The sequence below is a fragment of the Gordionus sp. m RMFG-2023 genome, chromosome 1 (assembly GCF_954871325.1).
Source record: "Gordionus sp. m RMFG-2023 chromosome 1, tfGorSpeb1-WG-v2, whole genome shotgun sequence".
NCBI classification, from domain to species: Eukaryota; Metazoa; Nematomorpha; class Gordioida; order Chordodea; family Parachordodidae; genus Gordionus; species Gordionus sp. m RMFG-2023.
The window spans coordinates 14,007,260-14,028,221 of record NC_088775.1 but is presented as its reverse complement, the minus strand read 5'-3'; the positions used below and the strand labels follow the sequence as shown (position 1 = coordinate 14,028,221).

Genomic DNA, 20,962 nt, shown 5'->3' with positions numbered 1-20,962 from the left:
TTAGAATTATGTTGTTCGATTGATATTTTGCGCATCGAATCTATCATATTTTCAATACGATTTTGGCCAATATTTTTAATTGAATCATCGACTGCAAATGAGCGGTTGATTCTTTGCCGTTTAACTGCCTTTGCCGAAAATCCTTTATCATTACAAACATATTTTTCCTTTGGGAATAATAGGCATGACCAACAATATAGAGAATTAAAAAATTCACATCCAGTGAGCCATTCATATTTTCGATAAAAAAACTACGGATGCAAGTTTTGATTTCTTTTTTAAAGTTTTGTAAAATTGGTTTTGGTCTTCCTTTTTCAATAATCAATTTTTTCGCATCAAAATTATTTGAGCTAAATAAAAATGTTAATAAATTTTCAATAATACAATTACATTTATCAAACATAAATTAACGATTTTAAAAACAAAAAATTTTTTATTTAAAAAAGTAAGGAAAAAGTATTATATAAAAAAATTTCTTTCTCTTTTATTTATTAAAAAAAATAAGCATTTTTTATTTGCTTCCCCAATGCTTATTTTTGGTAAAATTACACAATACCATGGCATGATTTTCTCTTTATTTATTAAAAAAAAATAAGCAATATTAATTTGCTTCCCTCATGTATATTATTTTTAACGTAGTAAAAATAATAGTAACCTTTTTAACGTAGTAAAAATAATATTAATCTTTTTATCATTATAAGAATTATATTAATCTTTTTAACATAAAAATATTAATTTTTTTAACGAAGTCAGTTTAGTTATTTAGCATAGTACAAAGATTATATTAAGTTTATTTAAAAATTTTGTAAGAAAAATTTCAAGGAAAGCAATGCTTCCCTTGCTTCTATGGACGCTTCGTCATTGGTAAATATTTATACGAGCCTTACTCTCATTGCATTAATAAGGTTTGGTTGTTGTTTAGCAAATTGCCATATGTTGACCAATGATATTCATATATATGTCATTATGTTGAGTGACATCATATATAATAGCCCTTTACATAATTTTCAAACATTCATTAATCACAGCATCAAAAGGATAATGTTTCGTTTATCAGCTTTTGAAAATGCTTTAGGTAAAATGATTATTAATCACTCATACTATATTTTTGTAGAAAAGGCAACTAGTAACATGCTATTAGAACCTGATTGGAATTCTATCATGCAGATATGTGATATGATTAGGCAAAAAGATATAACGTAACATATATTAAACATCTAATATATAATAAGTTTAATAGACCTAAAACAGCGATGCAAGCTATTAAAAGAAAGTTATTTTCAACAAACCCAAATGTAATTTTATATACCCTACAAGTACCTTAAAGTATTACCTTTATTTTATTTACAATATTTATTTTATAGGTACTTGAATCTGTTGTAAAAAATTGTGGAATAAGTATACATAAAGAGGTTGCTACAAAGGAATTTATGATAGATTTTCGGGAAGTTCTGAAGGTTTTTCACACACATTTATTTATTGAAATAAAATCCCATTAATAGGAAACAACCAATGAACAAATCAGACAAAAAGTTCTTGAATTGATTCAAATTTGGTCCCATGCTTTTAGAAATGAACCTAATTATCATATAGTTAAAGATACCTATGTATTAATGAAAATGGAAGGTATATATTAATATATACTAATTTAAATTATTTATGACCAAAAATGTATTACTTAGAGAGTTTGGTAATGGGGCACTAAATATCTCTTTTATTATATATAAAGTATATATATTCTACAGAGACCTGGATCAGATAAAGCCTGACACATCTGCACCGGCTATTTGGGAGTTCATAAATTATATAAAAATGAACCCTAATTTTTTTTACAAAACTTGAGCCAGAAACAATTTTAGAAAATGAATTTAAATTATATGAATTAGGCCTTTAAAAAATTATAAGTAACATAACGCTCTATAAAATTTTCCAGATCCATTTTTAATATGGGGAATGGACACACTATGAATATATATATCATTTTTAATGAGATTGACTTGACGGAACGGAAGTAAAAAATGGATCCATCTCCACTTTGAATGCAGCCTTAAACAGTTGTAAATCGTCTCTGATATAGACCCCACCCCCACCACAAAATAATTCTTATATAATTTTTCACCATTTATTAAAAATTTTAAACTCTAATGTTTTATTATTTAATAGGTTATAATTTTCCAATGTTAAAAGAGAATGATGCCATGTTTATGACAGAAACTCCTCCTGATTGGATTGACGGAGAAACTTGTTATAATTGCAAAACGACATTTACATTAGTTCAAAGAAAGGTTTTTTATCTTCAATATTAATTAATTATACAAATATCCATGATTTTGAATTAAAAAAAATTAATTAAATGGAAGGGTTGGCTACAGAGCTCTCTAAATCTTCCTAAGTCATTGTAACCCATTCATCCATAACTGAAATTTTAAATATATACTGACTATACATTGATGGGCACCATGATTGATTCATATCCTGTGTTAGAGAGCCCAGGTAGCCTATACCATACCATTTTCTCTGATTAACTTATAATATATACTAAAATAATAGTTAATTTTTTAAATTGTATTTAGCATCATTGTAGATGTTGTGGACAAGTTTTCTGTCAAAAATGTTCATCCAAGTCCTCGATCATACCTAAATTTGGAATCGAGAGAGAAGTTAGGGTATGTGATGATTGCTTTGTTGCTAATAACAAAAATATAAATGTGGCTAATTCTTTAGAACTAGATCATGAATCCACTAAAGAAACTCTGTATGATGATGATTATCAAGATTTTTCACACTATGATACCATACCAATTAATAAAGTAAGTTCAGTTTAATGCTTAAAATAAAATAGATATGGTAGAGTGGACTTCATTAAAATTAAATTATTTATTTAACATTAAAATTGGAGACTTAAAGTTGAAACTTAAATAAATCCAGGACAAAAATACTCCACATTTTTTAAGCATTTTAATTTTTCTAAAAATTGTGATATTTTGGTGTCATTTTGTCCATGGGTATTTTTGTATTTTTGTCTGGGTCTTTTTGAACAGGACATCTTTCTGGAATTCATTTTAAATATATACCAATTAACTTGAGTTATACATCTACAAATAGAAAATTTTTAATCATGAAAATATCCTAAAATTTAACCATGAAAGGAAATATTATAGCAGTTATTAGGAAGAGAGTCAATTATATTAGGAAAAATGGCAAATAAATTTCAAACAAAATAAGTCAGAGAAATAGTCAGGAAAAAATCCTTATATTCGAAAAAGGAGTATCTCTTATGATTGGCATTTCTCTCTTTTTTTAAATATATTAACTTGTTTTTGGTATTATGTTCAATTTAAAAACAAAAATCATGTTCTGTCTAAAATTGATTTTTAGAAATGAGGCCAAGGAGGTTAGTTAAATACTTTTAATAGTAATACCTGGAGGATTCATACGATATAAATATTAATAGAAACATAGTTTAAAAAGAAAACAAAGTATGGTAGGTAAATAAAATTTTAAGTTTAGGAATGAATCGAAGTAAAAAAAATCAGCTCTTAAAAAATGTCTGATTCTGGGGCTCGGACCAATCCGTTAGGAATCCCTATTATTGTAGTTACTAATTATTTTTTCTCATTTTTGTAGAATACGAAAAATGGCCCGTCGCACAATGTTCCTACGAATGATAAATCTTCACTGCCCTTTGAATACCTAAACAGTCCTTTGAGTAAGCAAAGTCAAGAGCCACCCAAAAAGACTGAAATTGAGGAGAGGGAGGAAATCGAATTAGCGCTCGCGCTGTCAGCTAGCGAAGCGGAATCAAATTTGGCTAAAGCTGCTAAGGTTGTTCCTTATTTTAATAAGTTAAATTTCCACAAAGATGTGGTGTATATGAGAAATAGGCGCAACGAGTCGCCATTTTAATAATGAAAAAGTCATTGTTAGTCAAGTGCTTCTTCATTTTATTCACTTGCCAAAATACATATATTTTTTTAATTTACTATTTTTGGAGAATTAATATCTTGTTCTGCCTAAAATATTACTCCCTTTTTTTAGTCTAATATATTCGATATCGGAATAATATTATTTTGTGTTTAAACGTTATTATTTAAAAATAATGTGACCTGGTACTTTATTAAGAAAAAAATGGCGATTCATCCCACAAACTATTATAAAATTGCGTGTAATATTAAGACACGCGTGTTCGGTTAAAAAAATCCTATGCTTTATATTAACTAAGTTTTTCTGAATTTTTTTAATACCGAATGTATATTTCCAAATTAATTAAATATTATATTAATCAACGTTACGTCAAATAATAAATAGGCCTCAAAATATCTGTATTTGGGCGTTGGTCCGACTTCAAATATCGACGATCGACAACAACAAAATAGGGTATGTGTTTTAAAAATTTCGTCTTTATGATTTTTGGCTCCTATATATTTAAAAATTTTACAAATGTTTATCTATTGTATACTCCTCATTTATTTTTTAAAAAAATCTTAAGTTTATTTATTTTGAAAGAAATATATATTTTAATCGCCATTTTTTAATTTACTTTCTGGTCATTATCATTTAAACGATTCAATTGATTCGCTTATCAGACGCAAGCTACGAATAAAAACACCTCGAATTATCACAATGCTCCATCCAGCAGTTATTATTCATCCGTTGAAAATGATATGGAGAATGAACTGGCACGTTATTTGGATCGGGATTATTGGGAAATTAAACAGAAACAACTCTCCATGAAGTCCCAACCTCCTGGTTTTATTTTTGTATTTTTTTTCTTATCAATATTGTTTATCAGATCAAGCTTTTTTTCCTCCTTCTTTTGTAGATCATTTTTTTTATTAGTCATATGTTTAAGTTCATTTATAGTCAGCATGATTCGCTCAAGCGACGCGAAATTATTCGCTACATAATTTAGATAATCAAGCCAATAATACGTTTAATTGATAAATACTGGGCCTAATGATGGAAATGCGATAGCTTGTTAACATATATTTCGTATTATCGATGTGATGAATCAGCTGTGATTCTAGCAATTCATTTTGCATTACTTGGTAGCCAATTGCGCTTTCCATAAATGCAGCATAAGACCTAGGCGGTAGCATATGAGCTTTCCAATAGGATTTGAAATTTAACATTTGAAACTCTCGATCGTTCATATGCTCCAGGTAAAATTCAGAACCTAGAAAGATTAAGGTTTATTTTCAGTGATGCAACTGGTACCGATACTAATGGTTTTAATTTAACACTTAAAAAAAGGTAATATTAGCAATAATATAACTTTGCCATCAGCTCCGGAAGCAATGACTAACACTAATTCATGCCCATCCCCGACTCTCTCTAACATATCAAGCTTTGTGTCTATCTCCAATTATCAGCCTAATTGGAACTCTAATAATGACGCCATTTCTAATGCTAAAAGTGTTTTTCCGAAGCAAACTAACGCTTCCCTAGCTCAACCCAATTTCAATAATAATTATGGAGGGCTGGCTTACGAAGTATTAAGATTATTAGTTTTTTTTATATTTTAAATACATGTCATTACATATATATTTTAAATTTCCATTCTTCCGATTTTAGTTCGGATTGATCCTAAGCTACATTTCATACTAAAACTGAAATTGAATTTATTAGCGCCATTTTTGGATTATTTTTGCACGGCCCAACCCGGATTTTTTTTTCAGCCCAGCCCAGTCCGAGTTTTATATTTTCAGGCCCAGCCTGGATTTTTTTTAAAATAGATAATTTTTAATTTTATAGCTAATAATGGCGATTAAAATATTTGGTTATAAAATATACCGCCCGGTCCGGGTATTAAAAAAAATTAAAGCCTCCAGGTATTATAAAAAAAATCAGGCCAGGCCCGGTTATATTTAAAAAAATAAAAATCCAGGGCAGTCTTAGGGCCGGGTCTGCAGGTCTTGATGATTAGGTGTCGTATTCTTTGTTAATCCATAATATAAAATTTATTTAAAAATATTTCATAGTTTTTGTAATGGCATAATTATATGGATTTCTATGTATGCTTAATTTCGTAATAAGATTTTATTTTGAGTATTAAAATAAAAAATTATTAGACATTTCACGTTAAATCTCCTAGTTATTCTTTCAAATCATACGCTCACTTATTATTTATAAATTTGATTTTAAAAATAAATTAAATAACTAAATTTTTACGAATCAATTTCATATAAATTTTTATTCGAAATAAGAACAAGGTTTAGAAAACGATATTTTTGGGGTATTGCGGACACCAAAATTTATTAAATATTAAACCCGTTAAATCTCTAACCCATATTTTGGCGGTTTTAACTCTTTCTTTCTGCAAGGGATCGATTTAAAAAAAAAATGTCATGCCATCTGTTAGAGTTGGCACGAATAAATTTTTTTTAAATCAAATTTTATAATAGAATAAAAATTGTGAAAATAACTTACGATAAAAAGGTTTTTTAATTGAGCATAGATTCATTTTATTACATTGACATTCTTGAAAACTTTATAAGACTTAAACTCCTAATGAGCCAATAGGGCCTAAATTATGGGGGGGGGGGAAGGTTGTTTGGTACTGTTGACAAGCGGAGATGTTAGCTTGACTTGTACGAGGAATTAGTCGGAATTTAGTTCAATATAAAGAATTTAATTTAAATATAAGATTTTAAAATGATTATTTATTATAAAAAAGTTAACTGATCAAAAATAATATATCTTCGTTTTTTAGTAAATCCATTATCTAAAATTGTATAACATAAAATCACGTTATCCAAATTACAACATATATATGTTATTACAATATAATATATCGTTACTAAAAAACGATCGCCTTAAGCCTTCTAAAATAATAAAGTTTATTAAAATATAAAGTTACAAACATGTAACAGGTAGGTGACTATTTTTTTCAATTTTTTGCCCTTGAGAGTTGTTAGAAAATGATTATGCGGAATGGTCCACACAAGTATAATTCCATGCAGTGGTATAACTTTCCAAGGAATAGAGTTACCCCATCGGGTTCGGTCTAGTTTGGTTGTCGAGGATGAGATCAGAAATGAATAATTTTTTTACATTTCCTTAGTAAACAACAATCTTAAAATAATTTTCGTATTATTTCAAACAAAATTTTAAATAAAAATTTATGATAATAAAATTTAGTGATTAATTCAAAACTTACAAGCAAAGTTTAGTAAAAGAAAAATGTTTTCGGATGAAAAAAAACTACTAGAAAATAAAAACAAAAAAATGAATTGATTTAAATCAATTTAATATAATCTACAACCTAGTGGTTAGATTTGAGCCGATTTTTAAAAACGGCCCGATATTTTAGTCAGAAAAATATTTCCTATGCTTCGAGATTTTATTAAGGGATGTTCAAATCTCTGTGCCCTCTATTAGCAATATCTTAAGGCTTGAATAATATTTTTCTGGACAAAATATTGAGTTATCCGTGTTTAAAAAACCGGATAACCCGACCATTAGGTTTATAAAATAGATAAAATTATATTTCGATTCATAGAATATAAATATATTTAAAATTAATTTTTAGTTTGAAGTTTTGTTTGCTAATTAAGTTTTGAACAAGAAATGGAGTTAGAATTTAAATATTTAATAATATTAATCAAATGACTAAATTATTTTGTTACAATTTGATTTCCTAATTGCCATTGACTACTTAGTGCTTATAAATTGAATTCTTTTCCTTTTGGGTTCTTCTTCTAATTATATTTTTTTAACGTAACGTGCAAATTGGTAAACTTTTTTTGCATTAAAAATCGCAAGAGTTTGTTTTTTTAATATTATTTTTGAAACAATAGGATTGACGTGGAAATTGGTAATTTTTGCATTGAAAAAATATGACCTAAAATTATCGAAGCGTTGTATAGAAAAATAGTGCTAAACGCTGCTGCCCATTTGTTAACTATTAGCTCCACAATAATTCTCCAGCTCATACTATTTTAACTTATCTAATCCATCTCCCACAAAAAATCTTACAGAAACTACAATCTCATAATAACTCCATCTCGACGTATAAAGACATTGAAGAATTTTCCGATGCCCTTCAAAATGGGATAAACATTTTCGTCAAAAGGATGCAGAGTAACGCTTCTCGTAACAGATCTATCGTCAACGACAGTTCCGTGCAAACACTATTTGTTACGCTTAGTCAGTTGCAACCTAAGTTATGCGATAAAATACGGATTCAAGAGGATAAGCGAAGTTTATAAATTTTCCATAGTGTTGTTAAAAGGCTAGCTCAATATTGTCTAGAAAAAAATATTACACGAGTCTGGAGATATTGTTCATAGATAGCAAAGGTTTGGACATCTATTAGTAAAATCTCGAGGTTTAGGCAATATTTTGGGCGAAATGTGAAGTTATCCATTTTTAAAAATCGGTTTAAATTGAGCCATTTCACAACACTAATTTGCCCAAAATAAATTAAAGAATTTATTTGTCGAAAAAATGTATCTTTAATGGAACACTTTAATACACAACCGGCGATATATCTTGGGATATGAGATCCATTGGGGATTCAGAATCTCGCAATTTTTAATCATTTAACTGAGGGCAGTTTTTTAAATTTGAAAATACCAGATTTGACCGGAATTATAATTCAGCATATCGTCATCCTCGCTGCTAGACCTCGTAAGTAGCTTCTTTTTTTAAAAAAAAAATGTTCAGGCGGAAGAAAAAATATTTTTGAATAATCCTATTTTAATAGAAAATATTTTTGATAATGAGATTTTAAAAAGAACATGTTTCATTATTATTAAAGCTTTATATAATTTTATGAGTGTGCCTCATAAATATTTTTTATTATTAAAATATGGACACTTTTAGAGATGTTCATATGTATCCCGATTTGATAAAAATCCTGTTTTTAATCATTACAAAGATTTGAGCCTTTAGGTAGATAATAGAGAACCTATAAAACACAACTTTCTCCAAAAAAAATTATGAAAAATGTTACGAGGTTTTGCAGTGACGGATCCGATATATGTAAATTTCAGACCTTTTTTATCGTGAATTTCAGATATTTTTACCGTAAATTTTTTAAAATATACTTTTATATAAATTTTTGAAAAAAATACACCAAAATTCATTAAATTTATCTCGGTTGTCTCAATTCATGTTTGCCAATCTACTATAATAAATGGATTGTCAAAATTAAAATAAAAAGAATTGATATGGAAATAACTTTTAAATTTCCAATTTACTTCACATAAGCTGATTTAATATAAAATTAAAAGTACTTTTATTTTACAACTTTAAGACAATTTGGAATCTTTGCAAGACAAAATATCTCAAATAAAGGATGCTAGAGCCGCCTTAAATGCACTTAGGGAAGATTTCAGGGAGAGAGAGAGAAAGGAAGCTGAAGAGATTGAAAGACAAAAGAAACTGCAAATGTCTCAAAAATTACAATTGATGAGGATACAAAAACAAGTTTATATACTTTTTAAATAGGATTTAAAACTTGAATTAAAGTTCTGCGAGGTCGTAACATAATAAATAATAGAATAAAATAGGATAGCATTATAATATTATCAGATTTTCTATATTTAAATATAATTAGAGAATGAATATTCATTTGAATTATTTAAGTCCGTCGTTGTTATTAAAAGGAATTATCCCGCCAGCACATTTGGGCAATTTGTTACCTTCCCCCCCTCCCGATGTTTAAAAAATGATGACTAGTAAATGAATATTATTTTATTTTCTAGGATAAGATTTTAACAATTTTTAAAAGCTCTTGTTTTATTTATTTTTTAAAAAAAAATTAAATATTCAATCACCAAAAATTCCTAAATTACTGATCATCTTGGGATGAACAGTAGTATTATATATATCATCGCCTGAAAAATAGGTTATTTCCATATCCATTTTTTGTCAAAAATGGCATTTTTACATAAATCTATTTTTTAATAAAATCCATAATATTTACAAATAGTCCAAATGATAGCCAATATTGATATAATTGGATAGTCGAGTCCAACCTTCGGGGGGGGGGGGGGGGTCGGCGGAGTTTGATGGTCCGGGATTGACAATGGGACTGGGGAACCGGACTTAGTGGGCATTTTTGTCATCGTACTCAAGTCCAGACGCGGGTCACTCAGAATGAAGTAAACCACCTCATATTCAAGCACGGTTATATAGCATAAAAGAGAATTTTATTTAGTTAAGTAAGAATAGTCTTCGAAATAATTACAATCCAAATAAAATACATTAAAGTAATATCTATAATCGTTACATAAGAAGTAAAAAGAAGAAGATAATAAATTATTTCATGATCTATAATTCTTTTTAGGGGGTCATTATATACTATACATTTTCCAACAAAACAATAAAAAAATCTATCTACGAATTGTTAAAATATTTTTTCATGTAATGGTCAATCTCGAAACTGGCTAGGACAATTTTTAAGTGGATAAAATATAAAAACAGGTTTTGTCTATAAAATATGATTTGAAGACTAAATAAAGTATAATACTGTTTTTAGTGGAAACAAAACAAAAAAGGAACATTTCTTTTATGTACTAATAAACACAACACTCCTCTTAGCTTAACTTCTACTACCGCCGCACCGCCAAATCAGGGTGGATTTCAGGCCTAAATAAAAATTTTTTATTAAACAACCAAAAAGAAAGAATGGCATACACCGCCGCCGAATCAGAGCGGATTTAATTCTTACCTTATCCATTAAAAAAAATTTAAAAAAATCGAATGGCCTTCGCCATGCCGCTGAACTAGAGCGGTGTTTAGCCCTAAGTTCATTTTCTTAGACTCACAAAACATCAAACAAAAATAAGCGGCATAGCCGCTCCACGGTGTCAGGACGGATTTTAATTAATCCTAAGTTAATTTAATTAAACACATAGTCAATAACCAAAAAAAATTAACGGCATACGCCACTCAAGCCGGTTCAGAGCGACTATAATTTCTACCTTAATTCTATATAAAAAAAAATAACACGGCCCTCGCGGAGCCGGATCAGGGTGGATTTATATCTAAGATAATTTAATTTTTTTAAAAAAATGTAAAGTACATAAAAAATAGAGGGGGGGGGGGTGAGCGAGGGGATAAATTAGTTTTAAAAAAGGTACATAAATAGAAAAGGGGGAGAGGGAATAAATTATTCCAAAAGGGGGGAAAAAGAAACGGAGTTTTGTTAGATTACCACTCTCCTCCCCGTTTAAATACTGCTACCCTGGGGAGAGGTTAAACAATCTGGCAGGTGCCTTCTGGCCATTTGGAATAGGCGTCTACCAGAATTAGCCAATGTACGTTGTGTAGTGGTCCTGCAAGGTCGACGCGTACCATTTCTCCTACAGTGTGGGCCACGGGCCAGTTGTGGAATAGTATCCATGGGGCATTGAATTGTTGACAACGGTCGCACGTTTCCTGATTTTTGTGATATCCCTGTTTAATTGGGACCACCAGACATACTTCCTGGCTGTTTCTTTTATTCGTACAATTCCCGGGTGTCCACTTATGGGCCGTAAGGTTTGTAGAATGATTAATCTGGTTCCCCGGACAATTATGTCTCCGTCTATCTACAATTAGTTCTATATTCCAAATTTTTTGTAATTCGGTGGTTGTTATCTTTGGGTGCCAGTCATTTCGTATGTTTTCTTTGATTTGTGATAATTCAGGGTCTTGCATGGTTCTGGATTTTATTTTATCTCGAGTAAAGGGTAGGGCTTTAATTTGGGTTTGTATAATTTGGTTTATTTCGGTTTCGTCTTGGTCGGCGAGCAGTGGTCGGGATAGTGCGTCGGCATTCATATTTGATGCTCCTGTTTTGTAGCAGAATTGAAATCTAATTGTCGATAGACGGAGATAATTGTCCTGGGAACCAGATTAATCATTCCACAAACCTTACGACCCACAATATTGCAAGAAATTCACAGTGGACACCCGGGAATTGTACGAATAAAAGAAACAGTTCGGAAGTATGTCTGGTATTAAACAGGGATATCACAAAAATCAGGAAACGTGCGACCGTTGTCAACAATTCAAAGAAAACTCCCCACGGATACTATTCCCCAATTAGCTCGTCGCCCACACCGTAAGAGAAATGGTGCGCGTGGACCTTGCAGGACCACTACACAACTTACATTGGCGAATTCTGGTAGATGCCTATTCCAAATGGCCAGAAAGCACCGCCAGATCGTTTAACCCCTCCCCAGGGTAGCAGTATTTAAGCAGGGAGGAGAGTAATTCCGTTTCTTTCTTTAGTTGGACAGAGTCCAACCTTTGGGGAAGGGGAGGAATCGGCGGAGTTCGATGGTCAGGGATTGTCGGAGAATAGGACTGGGGAACCGTACTTAGCGGGCATTGTTGTCATCGTACTCAAGTCCAGTGAAGTAAACCACCTCATATTCAAGCACGGATATATAGCATAAAAGAGAATATTTTTTTTAGTTAAGAATAGTCGCTTTGAAATAAGTACAATCCATATAAAATACAGATAATAAATTAATTCATGATCTATAATTCTTTTTAGGGGGTCCTTATATTACTATACATTTTCCAACAAAACGATTTTAAAAAATATATCGCCGTATTGTTATATTTTTTCATGCGGCTAGGACCTGTTTTAAGTGAATAAAATATAAAAACAGGCTTTGTCTATAAATTACGATTCGGGTAAGACTAAATAAAGTATAATACTGTTTTGAGTGGGAACAAAACAAAAGAAACATATTTCTTTTATAGTAAACTCAACAAATATAACGTTAACAATCCTATTGAAAATATTAGAAACTTAATTATTAAAATTGCTCTCCTGTAAAATTATTTAAAGAGGAGATGGAATAATCTAATTCTCAGGCGATGATATATACTGTTCATATCCATCCAGGTGTAGGCCGACTCCACAGGACTCTAAGATGCATGTAGGATAGCAAGGTTTACCTCGTAAATGTTGGAATTATGAAGTAACTTGGTTTATAATAATGGCACTCAACTATAGAGTATCAGTAATTGTTATAGAGTTCGCTGATTGGCACTAATTTAACCTACTGTTTGGGTCCATCTTAGTATAGATAGCGGTACCTCAATAACTGAAAAATTAATATTATAAAGAAAAGGTAGAAGTAGATATAGAGGTAATTGATGATTCCTTGGTAAAAAGCTTAAGATATATAATTACTAAATATATCTGAAGTTAGTTAAAAAAAATTGTTGTATTTTTGGAGATTATATTTTGTGATGAATTCTAAAAGAATTTTTTTTACGGCGTAATGTTTTCGGTTAGCCTTACTTTTTTCTGGATTTATAATCTCTGCTTAAGACCTGCAAATTTAAAATATTTTTAGCACAAGCTCGCCCGCAGCATAGCAAAATTTTTAAACTTAGTCCCGGACCGATATTTTTTTAAATGTTAATAAGAGAAGAATTTTACTCAAAATATTTATTTTATTCTCTATTTTAACGTTGTGCGTTAAATTTAAATATTCAGCAATAACTTAATAATATATATTTCCCACCTGATTTTTTTTATACTTTTCTTCTTTTTTAAATTGTGTCATCAATCAGGCGAAATAATAAGAATAGAAGTAAATATAAGATTAATACTTTTCAGACCACGCACTAAGACTATATTTTATTGACTATTTACGGGCAGGCCCCCAAGACTGTAATATCTGCTAGCTTTGATTATTTTCATTGTTTTCGAGTAGTATTTTCTCTTTTAAATCTCATCATATCTTAAAATTCTCAATAATATTTGGTAAACATTATTAGATCAAAAAAAAATTATAATTTATTTATTCAAATTTAAAAACAGGAATATTTAGAATACCAACGACAAATCACTCTTCAAAGAATGGGCGAACACCAAAAAATGAATGTTCCTATAAATTATCCATATCAAAATAATTTTGGAAACCAACCTTTTAATCAGCAATATAGTAACTTTTCTCAACATGCCCAAGCTATGAATCCTATGATTGGAGGTGTTAATACATTTCCTAATTCGCAACCAGTTCCGGTCATGAATAATCAGTAAAAAAATGGACAAATGAAACATTTTTTGAAAATCAAGTCTAGTTTTTCGAATGTCAATATTCTTATGATAATGATAATTTTATTTAGAAATTTAAATTAATACTCCTTTACTTTAATAATTCACATTTTAGATGGATCGGTAATACTAATATGGCTTACCAACCTAACACTGTTCCCTCCAACAAAGATGATGGACTTGCAAACAACGATCAACCCCAGTTCTCTTATATGAATAATAATCAATTTTACCCCACTCAACACCGTAAAATATAATATTTTTGTAATAAGAAATATATTTAAAAAATATATAAATAGAAGGAAATCCTCCCTTGTATTTTAATTATCCGCCTAATGATAACTCAACCTTGAGCTCCCAACTTAATATGGTACAAAATCCACAAACTTTACAGTATGCTACCAATTTAAATCAAAATGTAGGAAATCAACCAACCGGCAACAATAACTATGCTCATTATCAACAACAGCAACCAGTTGATCAAATGATTAATCCTTGGATGCATGCACAACCTAACCCCGCTTTAGCTTATAATATGCAAAGTATGCTTAATAATTTACAATGAAATATGAAAAATAATTTAAATTTAATTCTTTAAGGCATGAATCAAGCCTTACCCATATTTCAACAACCCACTCAATTACCCGTAACTGAAAATCATAATGGTCCCTTTTTCTCGGTAGATTCAAAATCTATTATTAAGGAATCAGGACCTCAATTAAATGTCTCCCTTGAAAATTCTTCTAAGCTTAAAGGAGAGCATTTAAACATTTCTCTACCAATCGAAAATACGAAATCGGAGACTAAAGCGTCGCAAAATCCGCAAGAAGATACCAGTCCTCAGTTAATTAGTTTTGATTAATATTTAATATAAACGATATAATAATCTTGACAACGTTTTTTTGATATGTAAAAGCCCAAATATTTGTTTGTATTTTATTATATTTAAAATATTATATCTCATTACATTATACTATTTTTTAATTTGTTTAACTTATTACCCTATAAATATTTTATATCATCTACGTTTCATTTTATTTTAAATATAAATATAATGATGTTGCAATGATAAAATAAATTTAAACATATTGGTTTAAATATAATAGCTAAAGAATATGAAATCATCGATAATACAAAACAATTTTTTTTATATATTAAATTTAATTTAAAAAAAAGTTTTATAAAAAATATAATATATTAACTCCCACATTCTTCGGCCAAGATAAAATATTTGTTAGCCAGATTTCCTTTCATATTTTTCATGGCATATTCGGCTGCTTTATTGTAACATTCGGCTTTATGACATATTTATTTTGACGACAATATAAAGAATAAATTTAAAAATTCATGCTCAGTAAAATATTCTTTCATCGAGCTAAACCCTTCTTTTGAGCGCATAAAAAGTTGGCTGATGTTGAATTAACACGCGCATTTTATTTTATTTTTAAGTTGAAGTCTTAAAATTTTTATATTTAAATATATTGTTCATAAAACATGGGTGTTTATAACGTTCGTTTCCCATTTATTGATGATATTATAATAATATTTTGTAAACGCATAAATCTTCATTTCATTCTCAGAATAAACTTTATCTTTTAATTTTAGATTTAAAAAAGCTAATCTAGTAAAGATCTCGTGTAATAAATTTAAAAAAATACTTTGAATGCATTTTTCTAAACCCAAATTAACAATGCAACTCTTAATATAGCATAGTATATGTATCCACAAAAAATCAACTTAAAATAATAACATTCTTGCTTTTGTAATTTTTAATTTTATGTTTCAAATTACTAGTACCCAAACCATCGCTCGAATAGATTGAGATATTTGTCTTCGCAGGCAATTTAAAAAAATGAGTGACGCGAATACGCACATTTTGAATAATGCTTTTTTTATTGACGCGCGAATATTTGAGACGTCTCACGTCTGTTTATTTTGTTTACAAAAATTTACGGAATAAAATGTATACTCATTTTTAATTGCTAACGAGGACAAAGGCTAAAGGTCTATTTTGTAAAAAAAAGCTCAATAACTATTTTTGCATCTAAAAATTTGTAGTAGAATTTTGAAAATAAAGTTAATCTTTAGGGCTTCGGGCATTAGCAGTAAAATAAATAAAATCAAGCTTGGATCTAGTTTAAAAATTAAAATCATTATTAGTTTCGATATCATATAGGTTAACGAGCTATCATATAAAGGAAAAATTTATGAAATAAAATAATAACCAGCAAGTGTTAGGTTTTGGCTCTCGTCGATAAAGTAATCTTTGTATAATTTTGCCATGTCAGCGTAGAGCAGATATATAGGTTGTTCCATCGAGACAACGTCCGAAAAATTATTTAGGGCGTTTTCCTCGCATTCTATGGCTTTATTATACCAATGGAGAGATTTCTTAATGGATGTTTGGCTGATATTCATAAAAAATAAAAATGACCAAATTTTTAGAAGGAATAAAAGCAAAATTTTCAATTCTTATAATGGACAATATTAAAATATAATATTTTAATAAACTTTTCGATATCAGTTTGGAAAGCTTTGGCCAAATGGAGCATAGCACACCTATCCCCTAATATAGCTGCTTCTTCCATATACTTGTTACCTTGTTCTACCTTATGTATGTCAGTTTTCTTTTTTAAAAATATAATATTGATAAATTTGATATTTCATATATACATTTTAAGTAGTCTTCTGAGTAAGGAATGCCATTTATTTGAAAAAGTGGAGCCAATATACAAATTAATTTTTGAAATTGAACTCAAAAAATTTTAACAAAATTATATTACGTAAATAACCGTCCATAAATATTATATATCAAATTGATAGCCAAAAGCGTAATACATCAACAATCCTATAATCCTGCAACGTATCCCTTGGCATATCGAGGTAAATTTTTGCTAGGGCTAAGCAAGCTTCGGCGATTTGACACTTGGCCGCTAATCTTAGATGATAAAAAGCGGATTCTAGGTCTGACAATAAGCTTTGGTTTTTATCGGCAAGAAATCTACCGTTTTCATGACATCTACATAGGTCCAAATGAACCTTTTTTAAAAAATTTTTATTTATTGTCATTAAGAATAAATGTCAGCAGGCCCGGCCCCTATTTTGATTTCTTCAAATATACCGGAATCGGTTCTAAAAAAAATTTAAAATTCTGGCCAGACCGAGCCGTATTTTAAATTTCTATTATTATCTATAAAAATTAAAATAAATATAATATATTTAAAAAAAAATCCGGGCTAGCCTGAAAATATAAAGCACAAGCAGGGCCGATCCGAAATTTTTTTTTAAAAAAAATTCTTGGTAATAACTTCGAACCATTATACCTCCCCCAAGTTAGTCAAACATCTAAAAAATTCTAAAACTAAGTTTCAACCTTATACTAATGTGGGACTTTTTCTTAAAAATTCTAGAATATTTATTTAAAATAATAGATCTATGAGAGGGGGGGATATTAACTTTATATATTTTAATTTTGTTAGAACTTTTCCTAGGATAGAAGTCTCGGTATACCGAAAGAGTGGATCGCTAAACTCATTATCCAACACTATTAGGTCAATTTCGTTTTCGACGCACGAGGGTCTATGCCTCAGACGAGTTTGATGAAATAATATTTCGCTCTTTTGTTTTGTTTTTTTAAAGGTATTATAATAATTTGACTTTAAAATAAAATACGGAAATATATCTTGTTTTAGAAATCATAATGGTCAATCATTTGAACAAAATAGTTCTCAACACACTTAAAAATGTTTATAAAATTTTTTTAAAACTATTTTAGCAAGTTGATTGTAGACGATATATCAGTATTTGTATAATTTAAAAAATATACTCCTTTAAAGTAAATCTGACAGGATAAAATATTTAAATTTTATTTTACTTCGATTTTCTGATATTCTTCAAGAGTATTGCCATCTAATTTATGCGTTTAAAAGCCAAAAAATATTCGTATAAATATTGCCAGTCGTGTAATTCATTTTTACTGCTTCCTTAAATTTTCATTATTCTAAATTACTTTCCTTTACAGCTAGTTCTATTTTCTCTGCTATTTCTATGAAATTAAGTATTTTATAGTGACTTCGGTAAATTTGGCACAGGGTTATAATATATAATTGTCGACCATATAACTCGCTGACCCAAATCTTCCTTTATTTTGGCATTCTAACAGGAACTCTTTCTATGCTTATTCTTGGTATGTATGATTTCATCCCAAAAATTTAGTTTTACTAGTTTCGTGATTCGGATGAATACTGATTTTAATGTCTAATAATTGAGATTGTTTCGGACTAACGCAGATTTCATGATCACCCTTTATTTGCGTCTTTGAATCCTTAATTGATATTATGTGTACAATATTTTTTCAAAATAGCTGCATAAATCTAAATTTTTTTAAAAATATAAAATAATTCACCCACCATCTTAGTGATACAAAATCGTTCCACTTGAGCCCGTTTTTATCCAGAAAAATATTGTCCAAGGCTGAGATTTTGCTTACATATGGTATAAAGGTTTGATCATCTATTAGCTAAATCTCGAGGTTTAGCCAATATTTTTATGGTTAAATATTGAGTTAGCCATTTTTAAAAATCGACGCAAATGGAGTAATTTTGCATCACTACAGCTTAGCATAACCAAAAGAGAGGAGAGTGTTTTTCAGAAATTATACTTCGCAAGTCATTTTAATTTTAGTATTTATATTAAAATTTAATTGAAAACTGCAAAAAAGTGATTTTAGAAAAGAGGAGATAGATTTTATAGTCAATTTTAGTATAATAAGAGTGAAAAAAGGTTGTTTTAAGGGTTCTAACATTATGGGTAAAAATAAACAGTTATAAAAATATTTTTAAACCTTGATTTTCAAAATTTTAACCAATGTTGTTTGTAGATAGAATGTAGCCCTCTATATAAAGTACTAAACCCGGAAACTAACTCCATAATATATTTGGCATTATAGTTCTAAAAATGTCTTTTTTCGCCAAAAATATTTGTTTGCACTTTACTTTTGACAAATTCTGTATTATAAAATAGCCTATAACTTTATAATAACAATTATTCTGTTGATAAAATATCATTGGAGGGGGGGGGGGGTAATGCTAGCGGTTAAATTTGTCAATTTTCTTTTATCCAACCAAGTAGATCATAGGCAGAATGAAAAGGAGTATTTTTAATACTAATTTTAATAAGAGAATAGAATAAAGGTTAGGATAAAGTTATCCAGAAAGGACCTGGGATAAAATGGTTTAAGGAATAAAATAATATATATAAGGAGGTAATATATAAAGTAAAGAGGGGAGAGATAGTTTAAAGTAATAAGGTGAGAGGTAGTGTTGTTAAACGGCTCGTTTGAGATATTTTTTAAAAACGGTTAACTCAATATTTTAGCCAAAAAAATATTGAGTAAGCTTTGAGATTTAGATAATATATGTTTAGACCTTTGTTCCTTTTATGAACAAGATCTCCAGACTTGCGTAATATTTTTCAGGATGAATTGAGTTAGCAGTTTATTAAAATCGGCTCAAAACGAGTTGCTTAATACTAGTGAGGGTACAACGTATGACTGAGTTTTTTTAGGTAGGGGCAAAGAGGGAGGTGGGCGCAAGATAAAATTTAATAAATTTTTTTTATCAATTCATAAAAAAATTTAAAAATTCCATCCAAACAACTTTTATTCCAACTTTCACATCTTCTCCATCTTTTTATTTGATTATATTTTTATACCCTTCGTTCTCTATAACATAAAATCGTGTTTTATACTAATTAATTACCTTCATGGAACAAACAAATTTTCGGTGTTCTGACAATTCTCGGGGAGAAAGATCAAATTGGGAAAGCTTGAGACTTTGGCAAATTTGATTGCAGACATGGGAATGGAAAAACAAGGCTATACCTCGAATCCCTTATGTATTCCGATTAAATTAATATAATAATTGTAAATGAATAAACTGTGTTTATATAAAAATTATTTAGGAAACTTGACAAAACATTCTAATAATAAGCAGGTGAAAACATAATTATTCTTTAATATATGATTTAGTGTTCAATTAAGTTATATATTGGAAAAATATTATAAAAAAAATATAATAATATAGATATAAAAATAATTTGACAAATGATTATAATATCATTGAATGGCACGCCAATTTTAATTTTCACAATATTCATTATATATGTATCGCAGATTTTTTGGAATATGGTGATAGAAGAAAGTATCAGCTGTTTATATTTAGTAGATCATAATTATTTTACATTTTTATGCATTTTTTAAACTATAATTCTCAAACTATAAATTGACAAATATATTTATTTAAATGAGTTTACTTTAATCATTTTTATCATGATATTTATGGCTATAAAACTTGATTTTCAGTAAATTCTGGTTATTAAAAGGATAGAGCTTTAATTTTATCATCATGCTTATTATACAAATGTTTAAGCAAGTTTCCTAAAAAAAGGCGCTAATTTTTATTGGTTCTTATAAGTGTCATGGAAAAAATATCCTTCGTTACTTTTAAAATAAAGTATATACTTATCGGGTGGGAACTTATCCAAGTTTTATGGGGGTCGGGGCGAAAAACCTATTTAAAAGTATAATGGACCGGTTCGTCACATTTATCTTAGTCAACCTCCAATCTTAAGAATAGGAATGGCAAAATTATACATTATTTTCTGTAAAATGCCTGTAAGAGCAATTCTGATCATGCGAAGGATCGAATATTTAAAAATAATAAATATAAACCTAAATTTCCGTCATTATATTCTATGCCGTCAGCAGTGTGTATTTGAGGGTCGGTCCATAAATCGCCCACACCTTGTATGTCAACCACTAACAAAGCGTGTCCAGAGCGTTCAAAGGTAAAATGACTAAAAGCCTATGAGCATATTTATCATTTTAAAGAAATTATTTTTTTCTTTAAATTTTTCCAGAAAGGGAAAATTTTTATAAGTTTATAAATA

General features: G+C 29.2%; 2 protein-coding genes across 8 annotated transcripts in view; one reads left to right on the top strand and one right to left on the bottom strand.

Annotated features, from left to right (window-relative positions):
- The first annotated feature begins 1,001 nt into the window (after window positions 1-1,001).
- On the top strand, window positions 1,002-15,580 carry LOC135922410 (hepatocyte growth factor-regulated tyrosine kinase substrate-like). 3 transcript variants are annotated; one of them, XM_065456790.1, is made up of 17 exons: window positions 1,002-1,075; window positions 1,115-1,199; window positions 1,241-1,320; window positions 1,369-1,457; window positions 1,503-1,626; window positions 2,164-2,285; window positions 2,574-2,810; window positions 3,628-3,825; window positions 4,309-4,377; window positions 4,587-4,749; window positions 5,254-5,492; window positions 7,980-8,202; window positions 9,260-9,432; window positions 13,778-13,995; window positions 14,130-14,260; window positions 14,437-14,556; window positions 14,614-15,580. In XM_065456790.1, exons 1-17 carry the CDS (start codon window positions 1,042-1,044, stop codon window positions 14,874-14,876), a joined length of 2,568 nt encoding a protein of 855 aa, XP_065312862.1. In that variant the 5' UTR covers window positions 1,002-1,041; the 3' UTR covers window positions 14,877-15,580. The 3 variants fall into 3 exon arrangements, with proteins under 3 accessions (XP_065312862.1, XP_065312863.1, XP_065312861.1); XM_065456791.1 differs by having other exon boundaries at window positions 1,003-1,075; window positions 2,574-2,666; window positions 14,314-14,556; window positions 14,614-15,578; XM_065456789.1 differs by having other exon boundaries at window positions 1,003-1,075; window positions 14,314-14,556; window positions 14,614-15,578.
- Window positions 15,066-20,962, bottom strand: part of LOC135922411 (eukaryotic elongation factor 2 kinase-like) — a 56,461-nt gene continuing 50,564 nt past the window's right edge. For 2 of the 5 annotated variants that reach the window (XM_065456793.1, XM_065456792.1), the window contains 10 exons: window positions 20,745-20,877; window positions 19,774-19,904; window positions 18,236-18,338; window positions 17,889-17,923; window positions 17,497-17,631; window positions 16,853-17,053; window positions 16,526-16,641; window positions 16,240-16,421; window positions 15,812-15,940; window positions 15,067-15,309 (listed from right to left, as the gene is read on the bottom strand). In XM_065456793.1, coding sequence (XP_065312865.1) covers window positions 15,212-15,309; window positions 15,812-15,940; window positions 16,240-16,421; window positions 16,526-16,641; window positions 16,853-17,053; window positions 17,497-17,631; window positions 17,889-17,923; window positions 18,236-18,338; window positions 19,774-19,904; window positions 20,745-20,877 — 1,263 coding nt within the window. In that variant the 3' untranslated portion in view covers window positions 15,067-15,211. Of the gene's footprint in view, window positions 15,310-15,811; window positions 15,941-16,239; window positions 16,422-16,525; window positions 16,642-16,852; window positions 17,054-17,496; window positions 17,632-17,888; window positions 17,924-18,235; window positions 18,339-19,773; window positions 19,905-20,744; window positions 20,878-20,962 lie in introns of all 5 variants that reach the window. The other 3 variants (XM_065456794.1, XM_065456796.1, XM_065456795.1) reach the window with 3 other exon arrangements.

Bases quoted from the DNA above. Each gene is read 5' to 3' on its own strand.
- LOC135922410 (XM_065456789.1), top strand. From the start codon at position 1,042: ATGTTTCGTTTATCAGCTTTTGAAAATGCTTTAG. The intron at 8,203-9,259 runs GTTTATAAATTT...TACAACTTTAAG, and splicing joins GATTCAAGAGGATAAGCGAA to ACAATTTGGAATCTTTGCAA. The intron at 9,433-13,777 runs GTTTATATACTT...ATTTAAAAACAG, and splicing joins TGATGAGGATACAAAAACAA to GAATATTTAGAATACCAACG.